The 24,126-nt window shown below is 41.6% G+C and overlaps 2 protein-coding genes across 2 annotated transcripts in view; both read right to left on the bottom strand.

The window, feature by feature from the left end:
* LOC106594685 (slit homolog 1 protein) overlaps window positions 1-9,245 on the bottom strand; it is a 253,524-nt gene extending 244,279 nt beyond the window's left edge. The window contains exon 1 of the mRNA XM_082958681.1: window positions 8,522-9,245. Coding sequence (XP_082814807.1) covers window positions 8,522-8,757 — 236 coding nt within the window. The 5' untranslated portion in view covers window positions 8,758-9,245. The remainder of the gene's footprint in view (window positions 1-8,521) is intronic.
* Window positions 9,246-11,057: 1,812 nt separating this feature from the next.
* On the bottom strand, window positions 11,058-23,854 carry LOC106591504 (rho GTPase-activating protein 19). Its single transcript, XM_014182728.3, has 12 exons — window positions 23,695-23,854; window positions 22,053-22,339; window positions 21,718-21,798; window positions 19,707-19,916; window positions 19,273-19,499; window positions 17,935-18,021; window positions 17,346-17,411; window positions 15,754-15,957; window positions 15,491-15,607; window positions 15,011-15,124; window positions 14,811-14,908; window positions 11,058-14,572 (listed from the first exon to the last, which is right to left on the bottom strand). Exons 1-12 carry the CDS (start codon window positions 23,736-23,738, stop codon window positions 14,530-14,532), a joined length of 1,578 nt encoding a protein of 525 aa, XP_014038203.3. The 5' UTR covers window positions 23,739-23,854; the 3' UTR covers window positions 11,058-14,529.
* Window positions 23,855-24,126: the final 272 nt, after the last annotated feature.

Raw genomic sequence — 24,126 nt, 5'->3', positions numbered from 1 at the left:
TTACTGGTGTTGTAGACTATAGTAGAGTCTCTAGCTGGATATTACTGGTGTTGTAGACTATAGTAGAGAGTCTCTAGTCTGGATATTACTGGTGTAGTAGACTATAGTAGAGTCTCTAGCTGGATTTTACTGGTGTAGTAGACTATAGTAGAGAGTCTCTAGCTGGATATTACTGGTGTTGTAGACTATAGTAGAGTCTCTAGCTGGATATTACTGGTGTTGTAGACTATAGTAGAGTCTCTAGCTGGATATTACTGGTGTTGTAGACTATAGTAGAGTCTCTAGCTGGATATTACTGGTGTAGTAGACTATAGTAGAGTCTCTAGCTGGATATTACTGGTGTAGTAGACTATAGTAGAGTCTCTAGCTGGATATTACTGGTGTAGTAGACTATAGTAGAGGTCTCTAGCTGGATATTACTGGTGTAGTAGACTATAGTAGAGTCTCTAGCTGGATATTACTGGTGTAGTAGACTATAGTAGAGAGTCTCTAGCTGGATATTACTGGTGTAGTAGACTATAGTAGAGTCTCTAGCTGGATATTACTGGTGTAGTAGACTATAGTAGAGTCTCTAGCTGGATATTACTGGTGTAGTAGACTATAGTAGAGTCTCTAGCTGGATATTACTGGTGTAGTAGACTATAGTAGAGAGTCTCTAGCTGGATATTACTGGTGTAGTAGACTATAGTAGAGTCTCTAGCTGGATATTACTGGTGTAGTAGACTATAGTAGAGAGTCTCTAGCTGGATATTACTGGTGTAGTAGACTATAGTAGAGTCTCTAGCTGGATATTACTGGTGTAGTAGACTATAGTAGAGTCTCTAGCTGGATATTACTGGTGTAGTAGACTATAGTAGAGAGTCTCTAGCTGGATATTACTGGTGTAGTAGACTATAGTAGAGTCTCTAGCTGGATATTACTGGTGTAGTAGACTATAGTAGAGTCTCTAGCTGGATATTACTGGTGTTGTAGACTATAGTAGAGTCTCTAGCTGGATATTACTGGTGTTGTAGACTATAGTAGAGAGTCTCTAGCTGGATATTACTGGTGTAGTAGACTATAGTAGAGTCTCTAGCTGGATATTACTGGTGTAGTAGACTATAGTAGAGTCTCTAGCTGGATATTACTGGTGTTGTAGACTATAGTAGAGTCTCTAGCTGGATATTACTGGTGTAGTAGACTATAGTAGAGTCTCTAGCTGGATATTACTGGTGTTGTAGACTATAGTAGAGTCTCTAGCTGGATATTACTGGTGTTGTAGACTATAGTAGAGTCTCTAGCTGGATATTACTGGTGTAGTAGACTATAGTAGAGTCTCTAGCTGGATATTACTGGTGTAGTAGACTATAGTAGAGAGTCTCTAGCTGGATATTACTGGTGTTGTAGACTATAGTAGAGAGTCTCTAGCTGGATATTACTGGTGTAGTAGACTATAGTAGAGTCTCTAGCTGGATATTACTGGTGTTGTAGACTATAGTAGAGTCTCTAGCTGGATATTACTGGTGTAGTAGACTATAGTAGAGTCTCTAGCTGGATATTACTGGTGTTGTAGACTATAGTAGAGTCTCTAGCTGGATATTACTGGTGTTGTAGACTATAGTAGAGTCTCTAGCTGGATATTACTGGTGTAGTAGACTATAGTAGAGAGTCTCTAGCTGGATATTACTGGTGTTGTAGACTATAGTAGAGAGTCTCTAGCTGGATATTACTGGTGTAGTAGACTATAGTAGAGTCTCTAGCTGGATATTACTGGTGTAGTAGACTATAGTAGAGTCTCTAGCTGGATATTACTGGTGTAGTAGACTATAGTAGAGTCTCTAGCTGGATATTACTGGTGTTGTAGACTATAGTAGAGAGTCTCTAGCTGGATATTACTGGTGTAGTAGACTATAGTAGAAAGTCTCTAGCTGGATATTACTGGTGTTGTAGACTATAGTAGAGAGTCTCTAGCTGGATATTACTGGTGTAGTAGACTATAGTAGAGAGTCTCTAGCTGGATATTACAGGTGATGCAGACTATAGTAGAGAGTCTCTAGCTGGATATTACTGGTGTAGTAGACTATAGTAGAGTCTCCAGCTGGATATTACTGGTGTAGTAGACTATAGTAGAGTCTCTAGCTGGATATTACTGGTGTTGTAGACTATAGTAGAGAGTCTCTAGCTGGATATTACTGGTGTTAGAGAGTCTCTAGCTGGATATTACTGGTGTAGTAGACTATAGTAGAGAGTCTCTAGCTGGATATTACTGGTGTAGTAGACTATAGTAGAGTCTCTAGCTGGATATTACTGGTGTAGTAGACTATAGTAGAGTCTCTAGCTGGATATTACTGGTGTAGTAGAGTATAGTAGAGTCTCTAGCTGGATATTACTGGTGTAGTAGACTATAGTAGAGAGTCTCTAGCTGGATATTACTGGTGTAGTAGACTATAGTAGAGTCTCTAGCTGGATATTACTGGTGTAGTAGACTATAGTAGAGTCTCTAGCTGGATATTACTGGTGTTGTAGACTATAGTAGAGTCTCTAGCTGGATATTACTGGTGTTGTAGACTATAGTAGAGAGTCTCTAGCTGGATATTACTGGTGTAGTAGACTATAGTAGAGAGTCTCTAGCTGGATATTACTGGTGTTGTAGACTATAGTAGAGTCTCTAGCTGGATATTACTGGTGTTGTAGACTATAGTAGAGTCTCTAGCTGGATATTACTGGTGTAGTAGACTATAGTAGAGTCTCTAGCTGGATATTACTGGTGTAGTAGACTATAGTAGAGAGTCTCTAGCTGGATATTACTGGTGTTGTAGACTATAGTAGAGAGTCTCTAGCTGGATATTACTGGTGTTGTAGACTATAGTAGAGAGTCTCTAGCTGGATATTACTGGTGTAGTAGACTATAGTAGAGTCTCTAGCTGGATATTACTGGTGTTGTAGACTATAGTAGAGTCTCTAGCTGGATATTACTGGTGTAGTAGACTATAGTAGAGAGTCTCTAGCTGGATATTACTGGTGTAGTAGACTATAGTAGAGTCTCTAGCTGGATATTACTGGTGTAGTAGACTATAGTAGAGTCTCTAGCTGGATATTACTGGTGTTGTAGACTATAGTAGAGTCTCTAGCTGGATATTACTGGTGTTGTAGACTATAGTAGAGAGTCTCTAGCTGGATATTACTGGTGTTGTAGACTATAGTAGAGAGTCTCTAGCTGGATATTACTGGTGTTGTAGACTATAGTAGAGAGTCTCTAGCTGGATATTACTGGTGTTGTAGACTATAGTAGAGTCTCTAGCTGGATATTACTGGTGTAGTAGACTATAGTAGAGTCTCTAGCTGGATATTACTGGTGTTGTAGACTATAGTAGAGTCTCTAGCTGGATATTACTGGTGTAGTAGACTATAGTAGAGTCTCTAGCTGGATATTACTGGTGTTGTAGACTATAGTAGAGTCTCTAGCTGGATATTACTGGTGTAGTAGACTATAGTAGAGTCTCTAGCTGGATATTACTGGTGTAGTAGACTATAGTAGAGTCTCTAGCTGGATATTACTGGTGTAGTAGACTATAGTAGAGTCTCTAGCTGGATATTACTGGTGTAGTAGACTATAGTAGAGTCTCTAGCTGGATATTACTGGTGTAGTAGACTATAGTAGAGAGTCTCTAGCTGGATATTACTGGTGTTGTAGACTATAGTAGAGAGTCTCTAGCTGGATATTACTGGTGTAGTAGACTATAGTAGAGTCTCTAGCTGGATATTACTGGTGTAGTAGACTACAGTAGAGTCTCTAGCTGGATATTACTGGTGTAGTAGACTATAGTAGAGTCTCTAGCTGGATATTACTGGTGTTGTAGACTATAGTAGAGAGTCTCTAGCTGGATATTACTGGTGTAGTAGACTATAGTAGAAAGTCTCTAGCTGGATATTACTGGTGTTGTAGACTATAGTAGAGAGTCTCTAGCTGGATATTACTGGTGTTGTAGACTATAGTAGAGTCTCTAGCTGGATATTACTGGTGTAGTAGACTATAGTAGAGAGTCTCTAGCTGGATATTACTGGTGTAGTAGACTATAGTAGAGTCTCTAGCTGGATATTACTGGTGTAGTAGACTATAGTAGAGTCTCTAGCTGGATATTACTGGTGTAGTAGACTATAGTAGAGTCTCTAGCTGGATATTACTGGTGTAGTAGACTATAGTAGAGAGTCTCTAGCTGGATATTACTGGTGTTGTAGACTATAGTAGAGAGTCTCTAGCTGGATATTACTGGTGTAGTAGACTATAGTAGAGTCTCTACCTGGATATTACTGGTGTAGTAGACTATAGTAGAGTCTCTAGCTGGATATTACTGGTGTAGTAGACTATAGTAGACTCTCTAGCTGGATATTACTGGTGTAGTAGACTATAGTAGAGTCTTTAGCTGGATATTACTGGTGTAGTAGACTATAGTAGAGTCTCTAGCTGGATATTACTGGTGTAGTAGACTATAGTAGAGAGTCTCTAGCTGGATATTACTGGTGTTGTAGACTATAGTAGAGAGTCTCTAGCTGGATATTACTGGTGTAGTAGATTATAGTAGAGTCTCTAGCTGGATATTACTGGTGTAGTAGACTATAGTAGAGTCTCTAGCTGGATATTACTGGTGTTGTAGACTATAGTAGAGAGTCTCTAGCTGGATATTACTGGTGTAGTAGACTATAGTAGAGTCTCTAGCTGGATATTACTGGTGTAGTAGACTATAGTAGAGTCTCTAGCTGGATATTACTGGTGTAGTAGACTATAGTAGAGTCTCTAGCTGGATATTACTGGTGTTGTAGACTATAGTAGAGAGTCTCTAGCTGGATATTACTGGTGTAGTAGACTATAGTAGAAAGTCTCTAGCTGGATATTACTGGTGTTGTAGACTATAGTAGAGAGTCTCTAGCTGGATATTACTGGTGTAGTAGACTATAGTAGAGAGTCTCTAGCTGGATATTACTGGTGTTGTAGACTATAGTAGAGTCTCTAGCTGGATATTACTGGTGTAGTAGACTATAGTAGAGTCTCTAGCTGGATAATACTGGTGTAGTAGACTATAGTAGAGTCTCTAGCTGGATATTACTGGTGTTGTAGACTATAGTAGAGTCTCTAGCTGGATATTACTGGTGTAGTAGACTATAGTAGAGAGTCTCTAGATGGATATTACTGGTGTTGTAGACTATAGTAGAGTCTCTAGCTGGATATTACTGGTGTAGTAGACTATAGTAGGAGTCTCTAGCTGGATAATACTGGTGTAGTAGACTATAGTAGAGTCTCTAGCTGGATATTACTGGTGTTGTAGACTATAGTAGAGTCTCTAGCTGGATATTACTGGTGTTGTAGACTATAGTAGAGAGTCTCTATCTGGATATTACTGGTGTTGTAGACTATAGTAGAGGTCTCTAGCTGGATTTTACTGGTGTAGTAGACTATAGTAGAGAGTCTCTAGCTGGATATTACTGGTGTTGTAGACTATAGTAGAGTCTCTAGCTGGATATTACTGGTGTTGTAGACTATAGTAGAGTCTCTAGCTGGATATTACTGGTGTTGTAGACTTTCGTAGAGTCTCTAGCTGGATATTACTGGTGTTGTAGACTATAGTAGAGTCTCTAGCTGGATATTACTGGTGTAGTAGACTATAGTAGAGTCTCTAGCTGGATATTACTGGTGTAGTAGACTATAGTAGAGAGTCTCTAGCTGGATATTACTGGTGTTGTAGACTATAGTAGAGAGTCTCTAGCTGGATATTACTGGTGTTGTAGACTATAGTAGAGAGTCTCTAGCTGGATATTACTGGTGTTGTAGACTATAGTAGAGAGTCTCTAGCTGGATATTACTGGTGTAGTAGACTATAGTAGAGTGTCTAGCTGGATATTACTGGTGTTGTAGACTATAGTAGAGTCTCTAGCTTGATAATACTGGTGTAGTAGACTATAGTAGAGAGTCTCTAGCTGGATAATACTGGTGTAGTAGACTATAGTAGAGTCTCTAGCTGGATATTACTGGTGTAGTATACTATAGTAGAGTCTCTTGCTGGATATTACTGGTGTTGTAGACTATAGTAGAGTCTCTAGCTGGATATTACTGGTGTTGTAGACTATAGTAGAGTCTCTAGCTGGATATTACTGGTGTAGTAGACTATAGTAGAGGTCTCTAGCTGGATAATACTGGTGTAGTAGACTATAGTAGAGGTCTCTAGCTGGATATTACTGGTGTTGTAGACTATAGTAGAGTCTCTAGCTGGATATTACTGGTGTAGTAGACTATAGTAGAGAGTCTCTAGCTGGATATTACTGGTGTTGTAGACTATAGTAGAGTCTCTAGCTGGATATTACTGGTGTAGTAGACTATAGTAGAGTCTCTAGCTGGATAATACTGGTGTAGTAGACTATAGTAGAGTCTCTAGCTGGATATTACTGGTGTTGTAGACTATAGTAGAGTCTCTAGCTGGATATTACTGGTGTTGTAGACTATAGTAGAGAGTCTCTATCTGGATATTACTGGTGTAGTAGACTATAGTAGAGTCTCTAGCTGGATTTTACTGGTGTAGTAGACTATAGTAGAGAGTCTCTAGCTGGATATTACTGGTGTTGTAGACTATAGTAGAGTCTCTAGCTGGATATTACTGGTGTTGTAGACTATAGTAGAGTCTCTAGCTGGATATTACTGGTGTTGTAGACTTTCGTAGAGTCTCTAGCTGGATATTACTGGTGTTGTAGACTATAGTAGAGTCTCTAGCTGGATATTACTGGTGTAGTAGACTATAGTAGAGTCTCTAGCTGGATATTACTGGTGTAGTAGACTATAGTAGAGAGTCTCTAGCTGGATATTACTGGTGTTGTAGACTATAGTAGAGAGTCTCTAGCTGGATATTACTGGTGTTGTAGACTATAGTAGAGAGTCTCTAGCTGGATATTACTGGTGTTGGTAGGGACTGGAGTAGTAGAGAGGTCTCTAGCTGGATATTACTGGTGTAGTAGACTATAGTAGAGTGTCTAGCTGGATATTACTGGTGTTGTAGACTATAGTAGAGTCTCTAGCTTTATAATACTGGTGTAGTAGACTATAGTAGAGAGTCTCTAGCTGGATAATACTGGTGTAGTAGACTATAGTAGAGGTCTCTAGCTGGATATTACTGGTGTAGTAGACTATAGTAGAGTCTCTTGCTGGATATTACTGGTGTTGTAGACTATAGTAGAGTCTCTAGCTGGATATTACTGGTGTTGTAGACTATAGTACAGAGTCTCTAGCTGGATATTACTGGTGTTGTAGACTATAGTAGAGAGTGTCTAGCTGGATATTACTGGTGTTGTAGACTATAGTAGAGAGTCTCTAGCTGGATATTACTGGTGTTGTAGACTATAGTAGAGTCTCTAGCTGGATATTACTGGTGTAGTAGACTATAGTAGAGGTCTCTAGCTGGATATTACTGGTGTTGTAGACTATAGTAGAGTCTCTAGCTGGATATTACTGGTGTAGTAGACTATAGTAGAGTCTCTAGCTGGATATTACTGGTGTTGTAGACTATAGTAGAGTCTCTAGCTGGATATTACTGGTGTTGTAGACTATAGTAGAGTCTCTAGCTGGATATTACTGGTGTAGTAGACTATAGTAGAGAGTCTCTAGCTGGATATTACTGGTGTTGTAGACTATAGTAGAGAGTCTCTAGCTGGATATTACTGGTGTAGTAGACTATAGTAGAGTCTCTAGCTGGATATTACTGGTGTAGTAGACTATAGTAGAGTCTCTAGCTGGATATTACTGGTGTAGTAGACTATAGTAGAGTCTCTAGCTGGATATTACTGGTGTTGTAGACTATAGTAGAGAGTCTCTAGCTGGATATTACTGGTGTAGTAGACTATAGTAGAGAGTCTCTAGCTGGATATTACTGGTGTTGTAGACTATAGTAGAGAGTCTCTAGCTGGATATTACTGGTGTAGTAGACTATAGTAGAGTCTCTAGCTGGATATTACTGGTGTAGTAGACTATAGTAGAGTCTCTAGCTGGATATTACTGGTGTAGTAGACTATAGTAGAGTCTCTAGCTGGATATTACTGGTGTAGTAGACTATAGTAGAGTCTCTAGCTGGATATTACTGGTGTAGTAGACTATAGTAGAGTCTCTAGCTGGATATTACTGGTGTTGTAGACTATAGTAGAGAGTCTCTAGCTGGATATTACTGGTGTAGTAGACTATAGTAGAGAGTCTCTAGCTGGATATTGCTGGTGTAGTAGACAATAGAGAGAGTCTGGTCAAAAGTAGTGCACTAAATAGGGAATAGGGTGCCAATTTGGGATGTAAACTATATAAGAGACAAGGGGTCAAGTGGAAAGGCACTGGTGATGTTACAACCCTGAGCTGAGTGTGTTTGAAGTTAACCAGACTGGCATACACCATGGTGACATGCTATGCCACACAGGAACCCACACACACACAGGCAATAAGTCACATTGATAGTTTGTTACACACACTACGACACGCTCATAAACAGAGGAGCACACACACCACACCAGTACTCACAGTCTCTCTGTGGTCCTGGGGACATTCTTGGGGATGTTCCGGACCCCCAGGCCGTGGCAGTCCACCGTGGCTCCCACACAGGTACACAGAGAAGGGCATGCCTCCACCCCGCCAGCCCCCAGAAGGCACCCCCACAGCAGCAGCCACAGCCCAGCCCGGGCCACCCCAACGTGGCCTAGCCTGGCTCCACAGCCCCCTGACCCGGCTCCAGCCATGGTTCTCCTTGGCATGTCCATCCTCTCCTCTAGCCCCAAAGCACCAGCAACCAGAGACAAGGCTCCTCTTCCTCAACCCCACTCAGAGCTCCAGAGACCTGGGTTACTGCGGCTTGCAAGATCCCCTGACCAGAGACCAAGTGGAGGGGAGAAAATGGTCCAAATGTCCCTAATAAAAAAGGGAAGATCAGAAAACCACCTTGTAGAAAGAGAGAGGTGAAGTAGCGTAGTCAGTCCTCAGATGAACGGTCACTGATACTTAATCCCAGCCTGGCTTTAAAACCAGACGTGCTCTTTATTATCTGGTTTAGACCTCTGTCCAAAAAGCTTTCCTTCTTTCTCTCTCCCTCTCGTACTCTCGTCTTCTTGGTCCTGCTCCCTCTCTCTCTCTCTCCGCCACTCTGCTGAACAGTGCTCCTCTTCCCTTCAGCTTTCATTGACTCATTGTGCTCTCTGCCTGTAGAAGAGGGAACAGTGAACAACCAAAAAAGGACTCTCACCCTCCCTCAGCAATCATCCATCGAAAGGTTCTACAAATAATAGCTGAGAGACTCCTCCCACACAACCCCCCCCCCCCCCAAGCCACACACACACACAGGCACACACCTCCCAGAACCCTGTGTGAACTCACATCCATGCTCTCTCTCCTGGCAGCAGCAGTAGTAGTGAGAGCCACTTCCATTTACAGTAGCCTCTCTCCCTTCCTGTGCTGCCCGCTTTTGGTCTCATCCCCTGGGGGGAACACAGCCCGAGGCTGCATGGGCCTGGATGCAGAGGGGGGAATACCCTAGTCTCTCAATTATCTGTATTTTTCCTCTACCATAGAATTGTGGCTTAGATAAACGTTTCATGTAGTTAACTGTATAAATGATTTGTATTACTGTATTACTGTATTGCAGGATTGGAAAGTGGTAGGCTTCTTTTGACTGGCACCAATGGATGCTCACTGCTGGACAAAGCGCCTGCTTTTAATTCATAATAATGATTGTGACTTTTTGAAATTCAAATGAGGGGACAGGTTTTTAATTTAGTGTGAGTATAATTACCAGATACCAAACCCTCTAGAATTCAATATTATATCTATGATTCTGTCTTTTTCTCTACCATGGAATTGTCTATTCTCTATTTTGTTAGTCCCCCCCCCCCCCCCAATTTCCTACCATGGTCTGTAGTCTGTTTGATTTCACAAGGCTACTCTCCTCTCACACGCATAAACAAACACAGTAAACTTTATCGAATACAAACTGGCCACGGGGAAAACGCGCCACAGCGGCTCTATTGTGCATGATGAATAGAATGAGTCATTGCACCCAGACCGACAACAAAGAGAGAACCTCGATGTTTACATGCGCGGGAAGGACCCCCGTTTGAGCTCCTAATACAAATTAGGTTTCTGAGTGCGCGGGGACGCCGGTGGGTCGCTTTTCATTTCATCCGAGGCGCGTCTGAATTGATCGCGCCCTGGAAGTGGAGCAGATGCGATGCCAAGGGGCGCTAGGTAGAGCGCGCATAGAGCCTTGATGTGCGCTAGGTTCTATCTTACTGCGTTTCCGCTTCGCTCGGCAGAGTTTACGGTGAATCGAAGAGACAGGTTGGAATTAAGAAAAAAACGCTCCATTTCTACAATGAACAATTACGAAAACGGCAATATCAATGGCAGCGCGCGCCTGCGGTAGTCAAATACGCGTGGGGCGTCTGCGGAAAAATGTATTAAATTCTTCATCAGGAATATGAATTTCACAGCCAATGTTCACATTATAGACATTTATGAGATAATTACATACATAGGAGGAAGGTTGTTCCCTGGAATATCAATTGCTTCTGATATTAACCTACCCCAAACAAGAACAGGATAGGCCTATACTACAAATTACTGTTTGTAATTTAAGCACAAGATGCCAAGAATATAGGCTAAAGCTGCTATAAATTATTCCTTTAATTGTATGTGCTTTTTAAACAGACAAGGCAATGGAAACTTGACTTCCGTGACAGCTGGGCAGGTGAAATCATAATTCCTATTCTTTCAAAAACGGCCTATTTAAAGATTAGAGTAGCCAAACCTGCCTTTACCTCTGCTGAGTCTGATGTAGGTTAAACTATTAGATTTAAACTGCATACATAATACACTCAATACGTATGTAGTGGTCTATAGCAGGGTTTCTCAAACTCGGTCCTGGGTCCCCCCTGGGTGCACGTTTTGGTCTATGCCCTAGCACTACACAGGGTCCTTACTCAATGACTCGGGATGCCACCTCGTGGATGTTCAAGAAATGTGCAGCAGTGTATGTAACATTTTATGTTCTGCAGTGAGACTTTCCACATGTAGAAAAATTGTTTTAATCCATAGCACCAGTAGTAAATCAATGCATCTATTTGACAGAGTTAAAAAACATTTTACACAGCATAAAAACTAAAAAACAGGTAAAGGTAGGCTAAAATGACCTTACATTAAAAGGCACTGGTAACAGATTTATATGAACAGAGGAAGATGCATGAAAGTAAGTCTAGGCAGCAATGTGAGATTATAGTATACTATGTTTATTTTAGAAGACATTAATGTAACTCCATGTCTGCGTCTCAAAATTCAAAATGTAGTGCACTACTTCTGACCAGGGCACAGAGCTCTGCTCAAAAGTAGTGCACTATATAGGGAATAGGGTGCCATTTGGGACACATACCCATGCTGTTGTTATTCACAGATAGACTGAACAAAAATAAGCAGAAAAACTAGTAGTACTGTACAGTTGATGTGTAAACATTTAAGACCATGGTCAACATTGGCTGACAAAACCAAAGACTTTCAACATACAAGACACACGTAACACAAAAATAATAAGGGAGATTAAAAGAATGCCCACATGTTGTATCATGTAATCTAGAACTGACTCACGTCATAAAGATGATTGCACATTAGCAAAAATGTTTCCAGCAAGACTCAGTGTGTATCAACCACTAATGGCCAGATGACCCTTCAGCTTTTCAAAATGACACTTAAAATATGTTGGGCCTTGATTGGCTGAAAACCTTCAGGTAACAGAGAGAAAAGACAGGGGCCAAAAGTCCATTTAAAAAAAGCAGTGGAATAACATGTAAAATTGGTAGGCTACTTGACCAGCACATATAAAATAAAAAGAGTAAAAAACAAAGCCATCTTGATAACCTCAGCAGCAAGCTTCTGGTGTCTTTCATTTCATGTATAAAAAAATTCATAAAAAACACACCCATCTCTTTGAAACTTACCACAAACCCATTCTCACACATTCCCCATTAACACTTCCTCTAAAAACAGCCCCATTAAAACCAACGTCATGTCCATTAGGGTACACAAAAACTTTTCAAAACGTTCTGCAACGGAAAGTGAAAATAAGGGTTCCTTATTGGACAAAGTCCAGGTAGTCCCTCCCAGTTTGAATCCGTCTTGTTCTATTTGGTGCCTAAAGAACATGACCCAGATCAAAATGTCCCAATTCACGCTCAATAAAGAAAACTTGTATCAGACCGGGCAACACTGAAGGTACTGTAAGAGAATCCTCTATTGACACCGTCACTACAAATTCTCTCTCCAACAAAGCAAAAACCATCTCAGACTTCCAGAAAATCTTTCAACAACATTAGCGTCCCAACCAATATCCACCCAAAAACCCATGACTTCCAGTTAAAAAATAAAAGAAAATTAATTATAATCACAACATTGTACTATCAAACCTCAAAGGCCAAACCAGGCAGGTGAAATATGTCATTGTACACATTGAGGAGTTCAAATCAGTTAATACACAAATCTCAGACAATAAAAATAAATAGTCATCCCAAAATGAAGCCCTACCTACATCTCTCCCAAACACAGATGCCATTACAGGTTGGTTTGTTCATCATCATCCAATATGTATTGACCTGTATTTGTATGATATAGATCCAAGAAAACCCTGAGCCAGTGTTTCTCTCTCCAACACCACCACATGCACTACTATAAAGTGTAGTGCACTATATAGGGAATGGGGGAGTCATTTGAGCTAACAGACAGTATCAGTAAACCCACTGGCCTTTAGACACCATAAGAGCTGTGGGGTATTCCAGAAGGCAGGTCAATACATCAGCCAGCTAACTTTGATATTCCAGAAGGCAGGGTTAATACATCAGCCAGCTAGCTTTGATATTCCAGAAGGCAGGGTTAATACATCAGCCAGCTAGCTTTGATATTCCAGAAGGCAGGGTTAATACATCAGCCAGCTAACTTTGATATTCCAGAAGGCAGGGTTAATACATCAGCCAGCTAGCTTTGATATTCCAGAAGGCAGGGTTAATACATCAGCCAGCTAGCTTTGATATTCCAGAAGGCAGGGTTAATACATCAGCCAGCTAACTTTGATATTCCAGAAGGCAGGGTTAATACATCAGCCAGCTAGCTTTGATATTCCAGAAGGCAGGGTTAATACATCAGCCAGCTAACTTTGATATTCCAGAAGGCAGGGTTAATACATCAGCCAGCTAGCTTTGATATTCCAGAAGGCAGGGTTAATACATCAGCCAGCTAGCTTTGATATTCCAGAAGGAAGGGTTAATACATCAGCCAGCTAGCTTTGATATTCCAGAAGGCAGGGTTAATACATCAGCCAGCTAGCTTTGATATTCCAGAAGGCAGGGTTAATACATCAGCCAGCTAACTTTGATATTCCAGAAGGCAGGGTTGATTAACAGCCTTTGCCTCAGCTCTCTTGATTTCCTGGTTGATTAAAATAATCTTCGTTTGTATAATAGTTGTTTCTGTTGTTGTTGAGTCATTTCAAGCAATTTGGGCCAGTTTGCTGGCTAACTCATTGAACCAGCTTTTTGGAACAGGCCCCAGACGAATGTGACTGGTGCTAATCAGCATTTTGTAGGGGGATATAATCATCCCGTCAGTGTGCTGTGTGTGTGTAGGGCAACAATTGGGACGTAGAATATTACTGAAATTAGACACCACATTTTCAGATGAGTAGTACAAACATCAGATTCAGAAGAAAATGTAAAAAACACAAACAAGATACTTACATATAGTACAATATCGGCTCAGCTAGTGGTCAACTGTAAAAGTATCCATATAGGCTCAGCTAGTGGTCAACTGTAAAAGTATCTATGTAGGCTCAGCTAGTGGTCAACTGTAAAAGTATCCATATAGGCTCAGCTAGTGGTCAACTGTAAAAGTATCCATATAGGCTCGGCTAGTGGTCAACTGTAAAAGTATCCATATAGGCTCAGCTAGTGGTCAACTGTAAAAGTATCCATGTAGGCTCAGCTAGTGGTCAACTGTAAAAGTATCCATATAGGCTCAGCTAGTGGTCAACTGTAAAAGTATCCATATAGGCTCAGTTAGTGGTCAACTGTAAAAGTATCCATATAGGCTCAGCTAGTGGTCAACTGTAAAAGTATCCATGTAGGCTCAGCTAGTGGTCAACTGTAAAAGTATCCATGTAGGCTCAGCTAGTGGTCAACTGTAAAAGTATCCATATAGGCTCAGCTAGTGGTCAACTGTAAAAGTATCCATATAGGCTCGGCTAGTGGTCAACTGTAAAAGTATCCATATAGGCTCAGCTAGTGGTCAACTGTAAAAGTATCTATGTAGGCTCATTGAGGGAAGTGAACAAGAGCACACTTCAGGAGAAATAAGAGATTATTGGGATGCAACCCATGTCTGGCTGGGGACTAATGTTGTATTCGTCACGGATTTAGAAAGTTACAATACAGTTTACTTTATAAAAGACCAAAAAAAAAAAACAAGTCCGGTGTTGCTAGTACCAATCCTCTACATCGATGTTTCTAGGGAGGGAGAGAAACACATTCTGGAGATGGATGAAGAGTCCTGGAGGGAGGGAGACGGAGAGATAAAGGGGAAAAAAGAAAGAAGATGAATGAGACACAGGACAAAACAGATAAAGTTAACAAAGCTCACAAGATGTGGAAATGTGGCTGTATTGTAATGTTGAATGATGACATTGAAGTGCATCAGGAAAGATATACAACATACGCAAAAACACATGTATGTAAATGTCTATAAAAAAAGTGGGAATTGCCATGTTATCAATCCAAAAGCAACACACCTTTGATAGTTGAGTCTCCTCTCTCTATTGAGGGCCATGCTATCATAGGCCTTGACCCCCACTGGAGTATTATTATTCACCGTCACCGGACTGTTCACCTGGAGACGCACACACACAACCATGAACATCTACAAAAAACAAGGAAGCTGTGGACAAGGAAGTGTGTTTGTGTGGTCTCCTTGTGTGTCAATGTCGCTCACCGACTGCAGGACGACGTTCTCCTTTCCCAGCCGTCCCATCGCCGCAGCAACCATCTCCGGGGAGATTTGTCTGCCCCTCCTCTCCAACGCCTGTTGGTCCCCCTTATGTCTCCTCTGTTTTTATTGGTTCATTTGATCAGGAGGGTAGGACAGTTGACAGAACAGTTATTTAACCTTCACTTTACCAGGAAATATTTTTTTGATAATGTCATAGATAACTTTTGAAGCTATATAATGTAGAAATGCCCATTTTCACTGGTATGGTGCTTGGCATAATGAATAGGAGGTTGAAAAGGGGAGGAATTGCCCTTAAAGATCCTCATATACAATAGACAGAACAGTTATGATGTAGCAGATGGTGACTACAACATACTAAGTTCATATTGGATACAAAGTAACACATTTACAAAATACATGCAAAGTGTGTTGATTGGATATTACAATTGTAAGTCAAATACACATAAACACAATGACACACACCTTGATGAATCCTCCGAAGGAGCGGGAGCGGGGGTGTTTCTTGCTCTGGGCCGGGGGGGTCTGATAGTTGTTGATGGGTGTCCCTGGGGCCAGGCCGGGGGTGGTCTGTTTAGCAAGCTGCAGGAGGAGAACGAGATGGAGGATGAGGAGACAGGATATTGGGATTAGCTAGTCATTCTAATCTACATGAAATGTGAAATCTGCCTCGTATCGAAAAGGAGACAAGGAAAGAGAATATTAAGAAGCAGTCCGGCAGTGAGTACCTGTCGTAAGAGTTTCTTCTTCTTGGCAGAGTTGGGCATGTTGTCATGGACGTGTCTGAACAGCTCCTTCAGGGACTCCTCTGTGTGGTGCTGCTGGCCCTGGGACGACGAGGAGGGGGACAGGTACTGAGACGGGTCAGCCCAACACCTCTTCAGGGGAACAGGGGCATGGAAACCAGTCACAGATAATAGGTCTATATCATCCTGAGGGAGGGGGTGAGAAAGGAGCTATTAGTTTCCATCACAACATGAGTCTATGGATACATCCCAAATGGCACCCTATTCCTTATATAAAGTAGTGCACTATAAAGGGAATAGGGTGCCACATGGGACAGAACCTATTTCACCTTAGAGGGAGATTAGGTTGATCTACGCCCCTAAACCACAGCTAGACATTTCTAAACCACAGTTAGACATTGCTAACTCTTTGATCCTGCTTTAGCTAGACATTTCTAAACCACAGCTAGACATTTCTAAACCACAGCTAGACATTTCTAAACCACAGTTAGACATTGCTAACTCTATGATCCTGCTTTAGCTAGACATTTCTAAACCACAGCTAGACATTGCTAACTCTATGATCCTGCTTTAGCTAGACATTTCTAAACCACAGCTAGACATTTCTAACTCTATGATCCTGCTTTAGCTAGACATTTCTAAACCACAGCTAGACATTTCTAACTCTATGATCCTGCTTTAGCTAGACATTTCTAAACCACAGCTAGACATTTCTAACTCTATGATCCTGCTTTAGCTAGACATTTCTAAACCACAGCTAGACATTTCTAACTCTATGATCCTGCTTTAGCTAGACATTTCTAAACCACAGCTAGACATTTCTAAACCACAGCTAGACATTTCTAACTCTATGATCCTGCTTTAGCTAGACATTTCTAAACCACAGCTAGACATTTCTAACTCTATGATCCTGCTTTAGCTAGACATTTCTAAACCACAGCTAGACATTTCTAAACCACAGCTAGACATTTCTAACTCTATGATCCTGCTTTAGCTAGACATTTCTAACTCTATGATCCTGCTTTAGCTAGACATTTCTAAACCACAGCTAGACATTTCTAACTCTATGATCCTGCTTTAGCTAGACATTTCTAAACCACAGCTAGACATTTCTAACTCTATGATCCTGCTTTAGCTAGACATTTCTAAACCACAGCTAGACATTTCTAACTCTATGATCCTGCTTTAGCTAGACATTTCTAAACCACAGCTAGACATTTCTAGGACCTAGACACTTATAATAGGCCCGGGTGGATCTAAAAAGACTAGAAAGGTGTAAACAAGTTGGGCAATAGCTCCACCTAGCCTTCTGGTAAACTGGGATGCTTACACCTATACAGGGCCTGTATTCATAAAGCGTCTCAGAGGAGTGCTGATCTAGGATAAGTTTGGCCCTGCAGATTATAATGAATGGAAAGGGGGAGGATCTGAACCTCGATCAGCACTCCTGCTTTGAGACGCTTCATGATCACTTGCCCCAGTTTGATCAAATATGGTCCTTTGTTTGAGAGAAGTGCAACATCCTTTAATGATATAGATGTAAACCCACCAGGTGAAAGAGTCCTACTACTAACCTTGGTCTGCAGGGTCTTAGATCCCGTGAAGTGCATTCTGGCATGCTCCCTCATGTACATAGGAGCCTGAGTGGACACACACAATAATTATCAAAACACACCAAAAATAATGATTATATTTCTCTTCTGTACTTGACACAAAGCATTACCTTATTGTAGCCCATGTTCCACAGATCTTATAAAATAACACTGACAACTGGGCCAGTTTCCCAGACACAGTTGAAGCCAATAGTATGAGGTATTCTCAATGTGTTCAGAAGTGTTTTAGTCCAGTGTGGCATAGTACAAAGCAGGAGTAATGTGTTAGCCAGCTAACTTTGAAAAGCAATCAGAAATAACTATAGATTTTCTGGTTCAAATTTTTGTAATTTTGTTTTTAAAGAAGCTAAACTTAGATATGTGTTTTTGTTTGTTGAATCAATTAGACCATGCTCATTTCAAGATGATCTTTCAAAATGTTTCAAAGTTAGCAGAATATTTAGGCAAGTTAGCTGGCTAACTCTTTGATCCTGCTGTATAGAAACCCCTCTGGACTAGGCTTATTCTGGGTTGGGAAACTGGCCCAGAGTGTGAAGTTAGTCTCTCTGACCCTGAATAGTTTCTGGGAGTGTTTGATGAGGAAGGCCATGCCGTTGTTTAGCTTCTTCAGATTCTCCTGGAGGTCACTGGCCACCATCTGGATAAAACACACACAAATTACTGTAGCTGAATGAAAATCAATCAGTCAGAGGTAGCCTAGTGGTTAGAGCGTTGGGCCAGTAACTAAAAAGTCCCTTGTTTAAATCCCAGAGCCGACAAAGTGAAAAATGTGTTGATGTGCCTTGATTAAGGCTCTTAGCCCTAATTGCTCCAGGGTCGCCGTTGATAATGGCAGACCCTGGCCGTGACCCCAATCTCCCAGGGTCTCAGGGGGAGTTGGGATATGCAAAAAAAAAAAAATACATGCGTAACATTACATGTGTGAAATAGGACAAATAAGCACCCACCTAATTATTTATATTCACATCTAAATTGAATGCATTTTTATTTTATTACATTCCTGATTCTACAATTCATAACACAGTGCACTGTGAGGATAGGCTGTACCAGAACAAAACACTGAACACATTTGTGGGCCAGTGTATATCTGAGGTTCTACTAGGCAAGCCAAGTGAATAAATCGCCATGACTACAGGACAGTAAAGCCTACATTTAACAGAACTCTGAAGCTCTGAACCATTGGGTTCTTGGTCACTTCTATGACCAAGACCCTTTTCCCCCCGATTGCTCAGTTTGGTCATGAGTCTCGGTGGTTCCAAACTTCCTCCATTTAAGGATGATTGAGACCACTGTGCTTTTTTTGGTACCTGGTACCCTTCCCCAGATCTGTGCATCAACACAATCCTGTCTCGGGCACTCTACAGACAATTCCTTTAACCTCATGGCTTGTTTTTTGCTCTGACATATAAGGTCCCACAGTTGACAGTGTATAGACAGGTGTGTGCCTTTCCAAAACATGTCCAATCAATTGAATTTACCACAGGTGGACTCCAATCAAGTTGTAGAAACATCTCGATGATCAATGGAAACAGGATGCACCTGAGCTCAATTTCAACTCTCATAGCAAAGGGTCTGAATACTCATGTATTATGCACTACACAGCTGATTGAAATAAGGAAGTCATGGTCAAACTGTGACTATCTGAATCAGTTGTGTAGTGCTAGGACAACAAGCCTCAGGACAGAGTTTGGGAAACCCTGATCCACATGATAAATGATCACGGCACAGTCCAGCTTCAGGCGTTTTTCCTAGTCCCTGTGATTCTGCCTTGGCATTGCTTTCTCTGAGGTTTTATGCTGGGTATCTATAAAGCACTTTTTGTCAACTGCCGACATAAAAACAGGTTTTATAATACACATTTGATTTGAATTTGAGTTGCAGTACATACATCTCTGGGCCACACAACGTGGGGGGCGAACATGAGGGCGAGGTTGAAGGCGGACATTTTGTTCTTGTCCTGCTGCTTGGCGGTGTGGTAGAGCAGGTCCAGGATCAGTTTGAGGAGGCTGCGGTTGGCCTGGGGCAGCAGCAGGAAGAGGAGCTGTAAGGCCTCAATCTGACGCTCCTTATCAGGTACTGACGTCATGTTGCCCTTCTCATCCAACAGAGTCATGTCTGGGGGAATGGAGGGAGGAGAGAGGGGAAGATGGGGATGGGACAGAAACAGAACACACAAGAGACTTCAATATAGGTATATTAAAAACTGAACATCAATTCTACAGATTTTTGAGCACCAGGGTGTGATTGTTTTTTGTAGGTTTTTGAAAACTAAAAAGCTACAGGAGAGAGAGAGAGAGTGGGGAGGTGCTCAGACAGGAGTACCTGCTATTTTGAGGTGAGCGTGGAAGTGTTGGTGTGTGAGGAGGGGTTCAGGTAGCTCTCCCAGGAAGGTCTTGAGGAGGGTGGCCACGTCGTTGGGGTGGAAGCCCCCTGCCTCCAGGTCGATATCTGCCCCACTATTCAGCTGCTCCTTCAGGGCCTGCTGCCGCACACTGTTACCTGGCACCCTGAACAGACCCTCTACCTGCAGGTCTGATCATCAATCAATCAATGAAACAAATCACCTAGCACCCTGAACAGGCCCTTAACATGTAAGTCTGATCATCAATCAATGGTGGAAATCAATCAATAAGTCAAATATGTAGTGAATCAATCAGCAGTGTTTCTCCAATACTCATTTATAAATCATTCCCGGCATTCCAAAAAATTAAGTTATTATAATATTTTTTTTATGGAATGGAAATTATTTTAGGGTTTGTAAAATGTTTTCAGTGCAAACTTAAACTACTAAAACCAGATATACAGTATGTATACTGAACAGAAATATAAAAGGCAACATGATGCAATTTCAAAGACTTTACTGAGTTAGAGTTCCTATAAGGAAACCAGTCAGCTGAAATTAATTCATTAGGCCCTACTCTATGGATTTTACATGACTGGGAATATAGATATGCATCTGTTGGTCACAGATACCTTAAAAAATGTAGGGGTGTATAAATCAGAAAACCAGTCAGTATCTGGTGTGAACACCATCTGCCTCCTGCAGCGCAACATCTCCTTTGCATAAAGTTGATCAGGCTGTTGATTGTGGCCTGTAGAATTCTGTACCACTCCTCTTCAATGGCTGTGCAAAGTTGCTGTATATTGGCGGGAACCGGAACACACTGTCTTACATGTTGATCCAGAGCATCCTAAACATGCGAAATGGGTGACATGTCTGGTGCAATGGCTGGTGCAATTCCAGGAATTGTGTACAAATCCTTGCCACATGGGGCCGTGCATTATCATGCCGATGCATGAGGTTGGAGACTGAGGCAGTTTATGGTAGAGAAATTAATATAAAATTCTCTGGCAACAGCACTGGTGGCCATTCCTGCAGTCAGCATGCCAATTGCACGCTCCCTCAAAACTTGAGACATCTGTGGCATTGTGTTGTGTGACAAACCCGCACATTTTAAAGTGGCCTTTTATCGTTCCAAGCACAATGTGCACCTGTGTAATGATCATGCGGATGAATCAGCTTCATGATATGCCACACCTGTCAGGTGGATGGATTATCTTGGCAAAGGATAAATGCTCACTAACGGGATGTAAACAAATTTGTGCACAAAATGAGAGAAATACACTTTTTGTGCATATGGAACATTTCTGGGACCTTTTATTTCAGCTCATGAAATATGAGACCAACACTATATAAGGAGCTATATAACTACATATTTTTAAATAAGATCACCTTTGAGAACTAACAATCAAAATAAAACAGACAGTCATGGAGAATCGTATTTTTTTTGGGGGGGGGGGGGGGGTACTACACCGAGTCCCAAGTCCCTAGTGTTCGAGTCAGTCTTTTACATTCCAGTTACGACTCCCTTGGTAGTGCTAAAAGCTCCATTGCTTAATGTAGAAAGCTGGTACTACAGACTTGAGTACTACAACACTGCATGTCAGAACAGCAAGTTTAGCCTACTTTCTGATAAAATTTTACATTACATTTGAGTCATTTAGCAGACACTTTGCGACAGTTAGTGCATTTATCTTAAGATAACTAGGTGGGACAACCACATATCACAGGCATATTAAGTACATTTTTCCTCAATAAAGTAGCTATCAGCAAAGTTAGAGCTAGAAAGAAGGGGGGGGGGGGGGGGGGGGGGTTCTGTGGGATTACTTAAGATACTCTTAGAAGAGATAGGGTTTTAGATGTTTCGGAAGATGGGCAGGGACACTGCTGTCCTAGCTGGTTCTACCATTGGGTGCTAGGACAGAGAAGAGAGAATTACATTCAGGGATCATGCCTCAGATGGGAACTGTAACAACAACATGATCAACTCACTCTTGCTGAGGTATTCGATGAGCTGGTAAATCTGGGCGATGCCTCCCTCTGTCAAAGGAGTCCCAAACACCACTTCCTTATCTGTGACGATGACAACGGCCAAAGGACGAGAATCTGAGTGCTGTACATTTATATTATTATTCAACATTATTGCAACCCAGGGCCACGTTCAGTAGCCAAACACTGTCAAACGTTGCAGATTAAAATGCCATGAGTAAAGCCATCGTGATTCCCTCTTCTACATGTCAGACAGGCATATTTGTTCTACATTGCATCCTGCTGAACACACCCCAGGTGAAGACAGCCTTGGTTGATCCTCATGGCAGGTCTCTCACCTTTACGTTTGAGGAAGTTGAAGGAGCGGAAGAATCCCCCTCCGGCCCCTGTGAGTGTCTTGGGCCCTCCCTCGTCCCCTAACAGCAGAGAGAACTCAGCACCGGGAAGGTCGATGAGGCGGCTGATGTTGCTAAGCACCAGCTCTTGAAACACCTCAGGTCTCTCGTGACGTAGCTTCTCCACAAAGAAATCTGGGTTAAAGATGACGGGCGGGCAGCCACCAACACCACCGCCGCCCGAAGATCCCCCTGCATCCTGGCTGATCACCACCTTACACACCGTACCCCTGATGGAACACACATACAGATGCTGAAGATCTAGGCAAATCTTTAAACAACCGCTTTATCTTTACACTGACTTTCTCACACACACCAAATCTGTCTCCCTCTTACACACACGTATGATGATGGTGTAGTGGTTGGCTAGCCCAATAACGGACTAAAGAAGCCTAACGTTACTATAGTCCAAAGACCTCATGTTTTGTTAGAGGCGAATTGAATCTGGCAGCTGAAACAGCAAAATACTCCATCTAAATGTGAATCGGTTCTCAATTGCGGTACAGTTCTAGAAACATAAAGCCCTCCACTTTCATATCACTTCAACATAATTTCACAAATGCAAAAAATGCACGTACTGTAGAAAGCTTTAACAGTTGCAGCCAACAGTATTTTTCAGTGACAACATGTTTGTAGTGTCTGTCTTCAGTGGCCGTGTGTGAACCGTATTTTTTGGCCTTTCCTAGGGAGTTTTTCCGAGCCACCGCGCTTCTTTCACATGCATTGCTTGCTGTTTGGGGTTTTAGGCTGGGTTTCTGTACAGCACTTTGAGATATCAGCTGATGTACGAAGGGCTATATAAATAAATTTGATTTGAACCGTAACCCTATAAAAAGCTGTGTAGTAATTGAACTTTTTGCATTTTGAAAATGAAAGCTACGTTCCTTATGTTTCTCCTCCGGCCAGAAGATACTGTCGTCCATACGCGCTAAAGGTAGTTAGCGTCGATGAATGGGTTAGTGGTTGGACAGACAGGAGAAAGTATGGGTCCATTGCGCTAAAGATCAGTGAACTCATAGCTCTGAAGATCAGTGAGCTGAAGACACCTCTTTCACACAAGTACACACTCACTGGCAATTCAGAGCAGCTTGACTTGGCATAATGGTGGGGAGTTGGTTTTACATGGCCTGGTGCCTCACGTGAGTGGAGATTTGACTTCAGGACCAATGGAATGGTCTAAAAATCAACAAACCCCGCTCACCGGACCATTCAAAACGTAGTCGACCAATGACAGCTCACTGCTGTGTCTATATTTGCGACTACTAGCTAGCTAACTATGGAGTCTTGCTGTAATTCAGCGACAGCGCAGAAATAAATGCTATGCACCGTATTGTTGTTCACTCCGTTCAGAGTAGTTGTGTGATGCACTGAAATTGTATTTTGCCACAACACGTCACTTGATTGTCAGCGCTACAGTAGCTAACTAACGTTAGCTAGCTCAATTAGCTTTCACTGTCACTGAAAAACAACATGCATGTCAGAGAAGCTAGCAAGCCAAATTCGAATGCCAGTACCACAACTCCATAGTATATTTACGTGCGTGCATGGTTTATTCTGTCTACATATTGTTTAAATGTTATTTTACCTTCTGTTTTGTGTATTTTCATTTGTATCTTTATCCGCTGCCATTTTCCGTTTGAATCCTCCGCTGGTATCCCTGACTCCGCCCACTCCACCACTGATTGGTCGGTTATAAAATACGGGCGGGGTGAGCGGTAAAGATTTGCAGGTCTGGTTCTCTGATTGGATTGTTTGAATTCACTTTAGTTGTTTCAATCAAAGAAAAACAATAACATTGAGTGCGGTTACAAGCACACACACAATAATGCGATTATTGTGGATAATCTGATTCATATAATAGTTTATACATTTATATGCGTTGTACGAAGAACGATCTCCCAAATAATAATGTTTACATAGACACATCTGAAATCAGGTTTCTATAGCACTCTGATAAATACAGAAAATCGCTAATCAAAATAAAAGTTCTACCACAGCGACCATGTTATTTTTGGTG

Source organism: Salmo salar, chromosome 12, assembly GCF_965601325.2.
Source record: "Salmo salar chromosome 12, fSalSal1, whole genome shotgun sequence".
Taxonomy (NCBI): Eukaryota; Metazoa; Chordata; class Actinopteri; order Salmoniformes; family Salmonidae; genus Salmo; species Salmo salar.
This window is presented reverse-complemented; position numbering and strand designations above follow the sequence as displayed.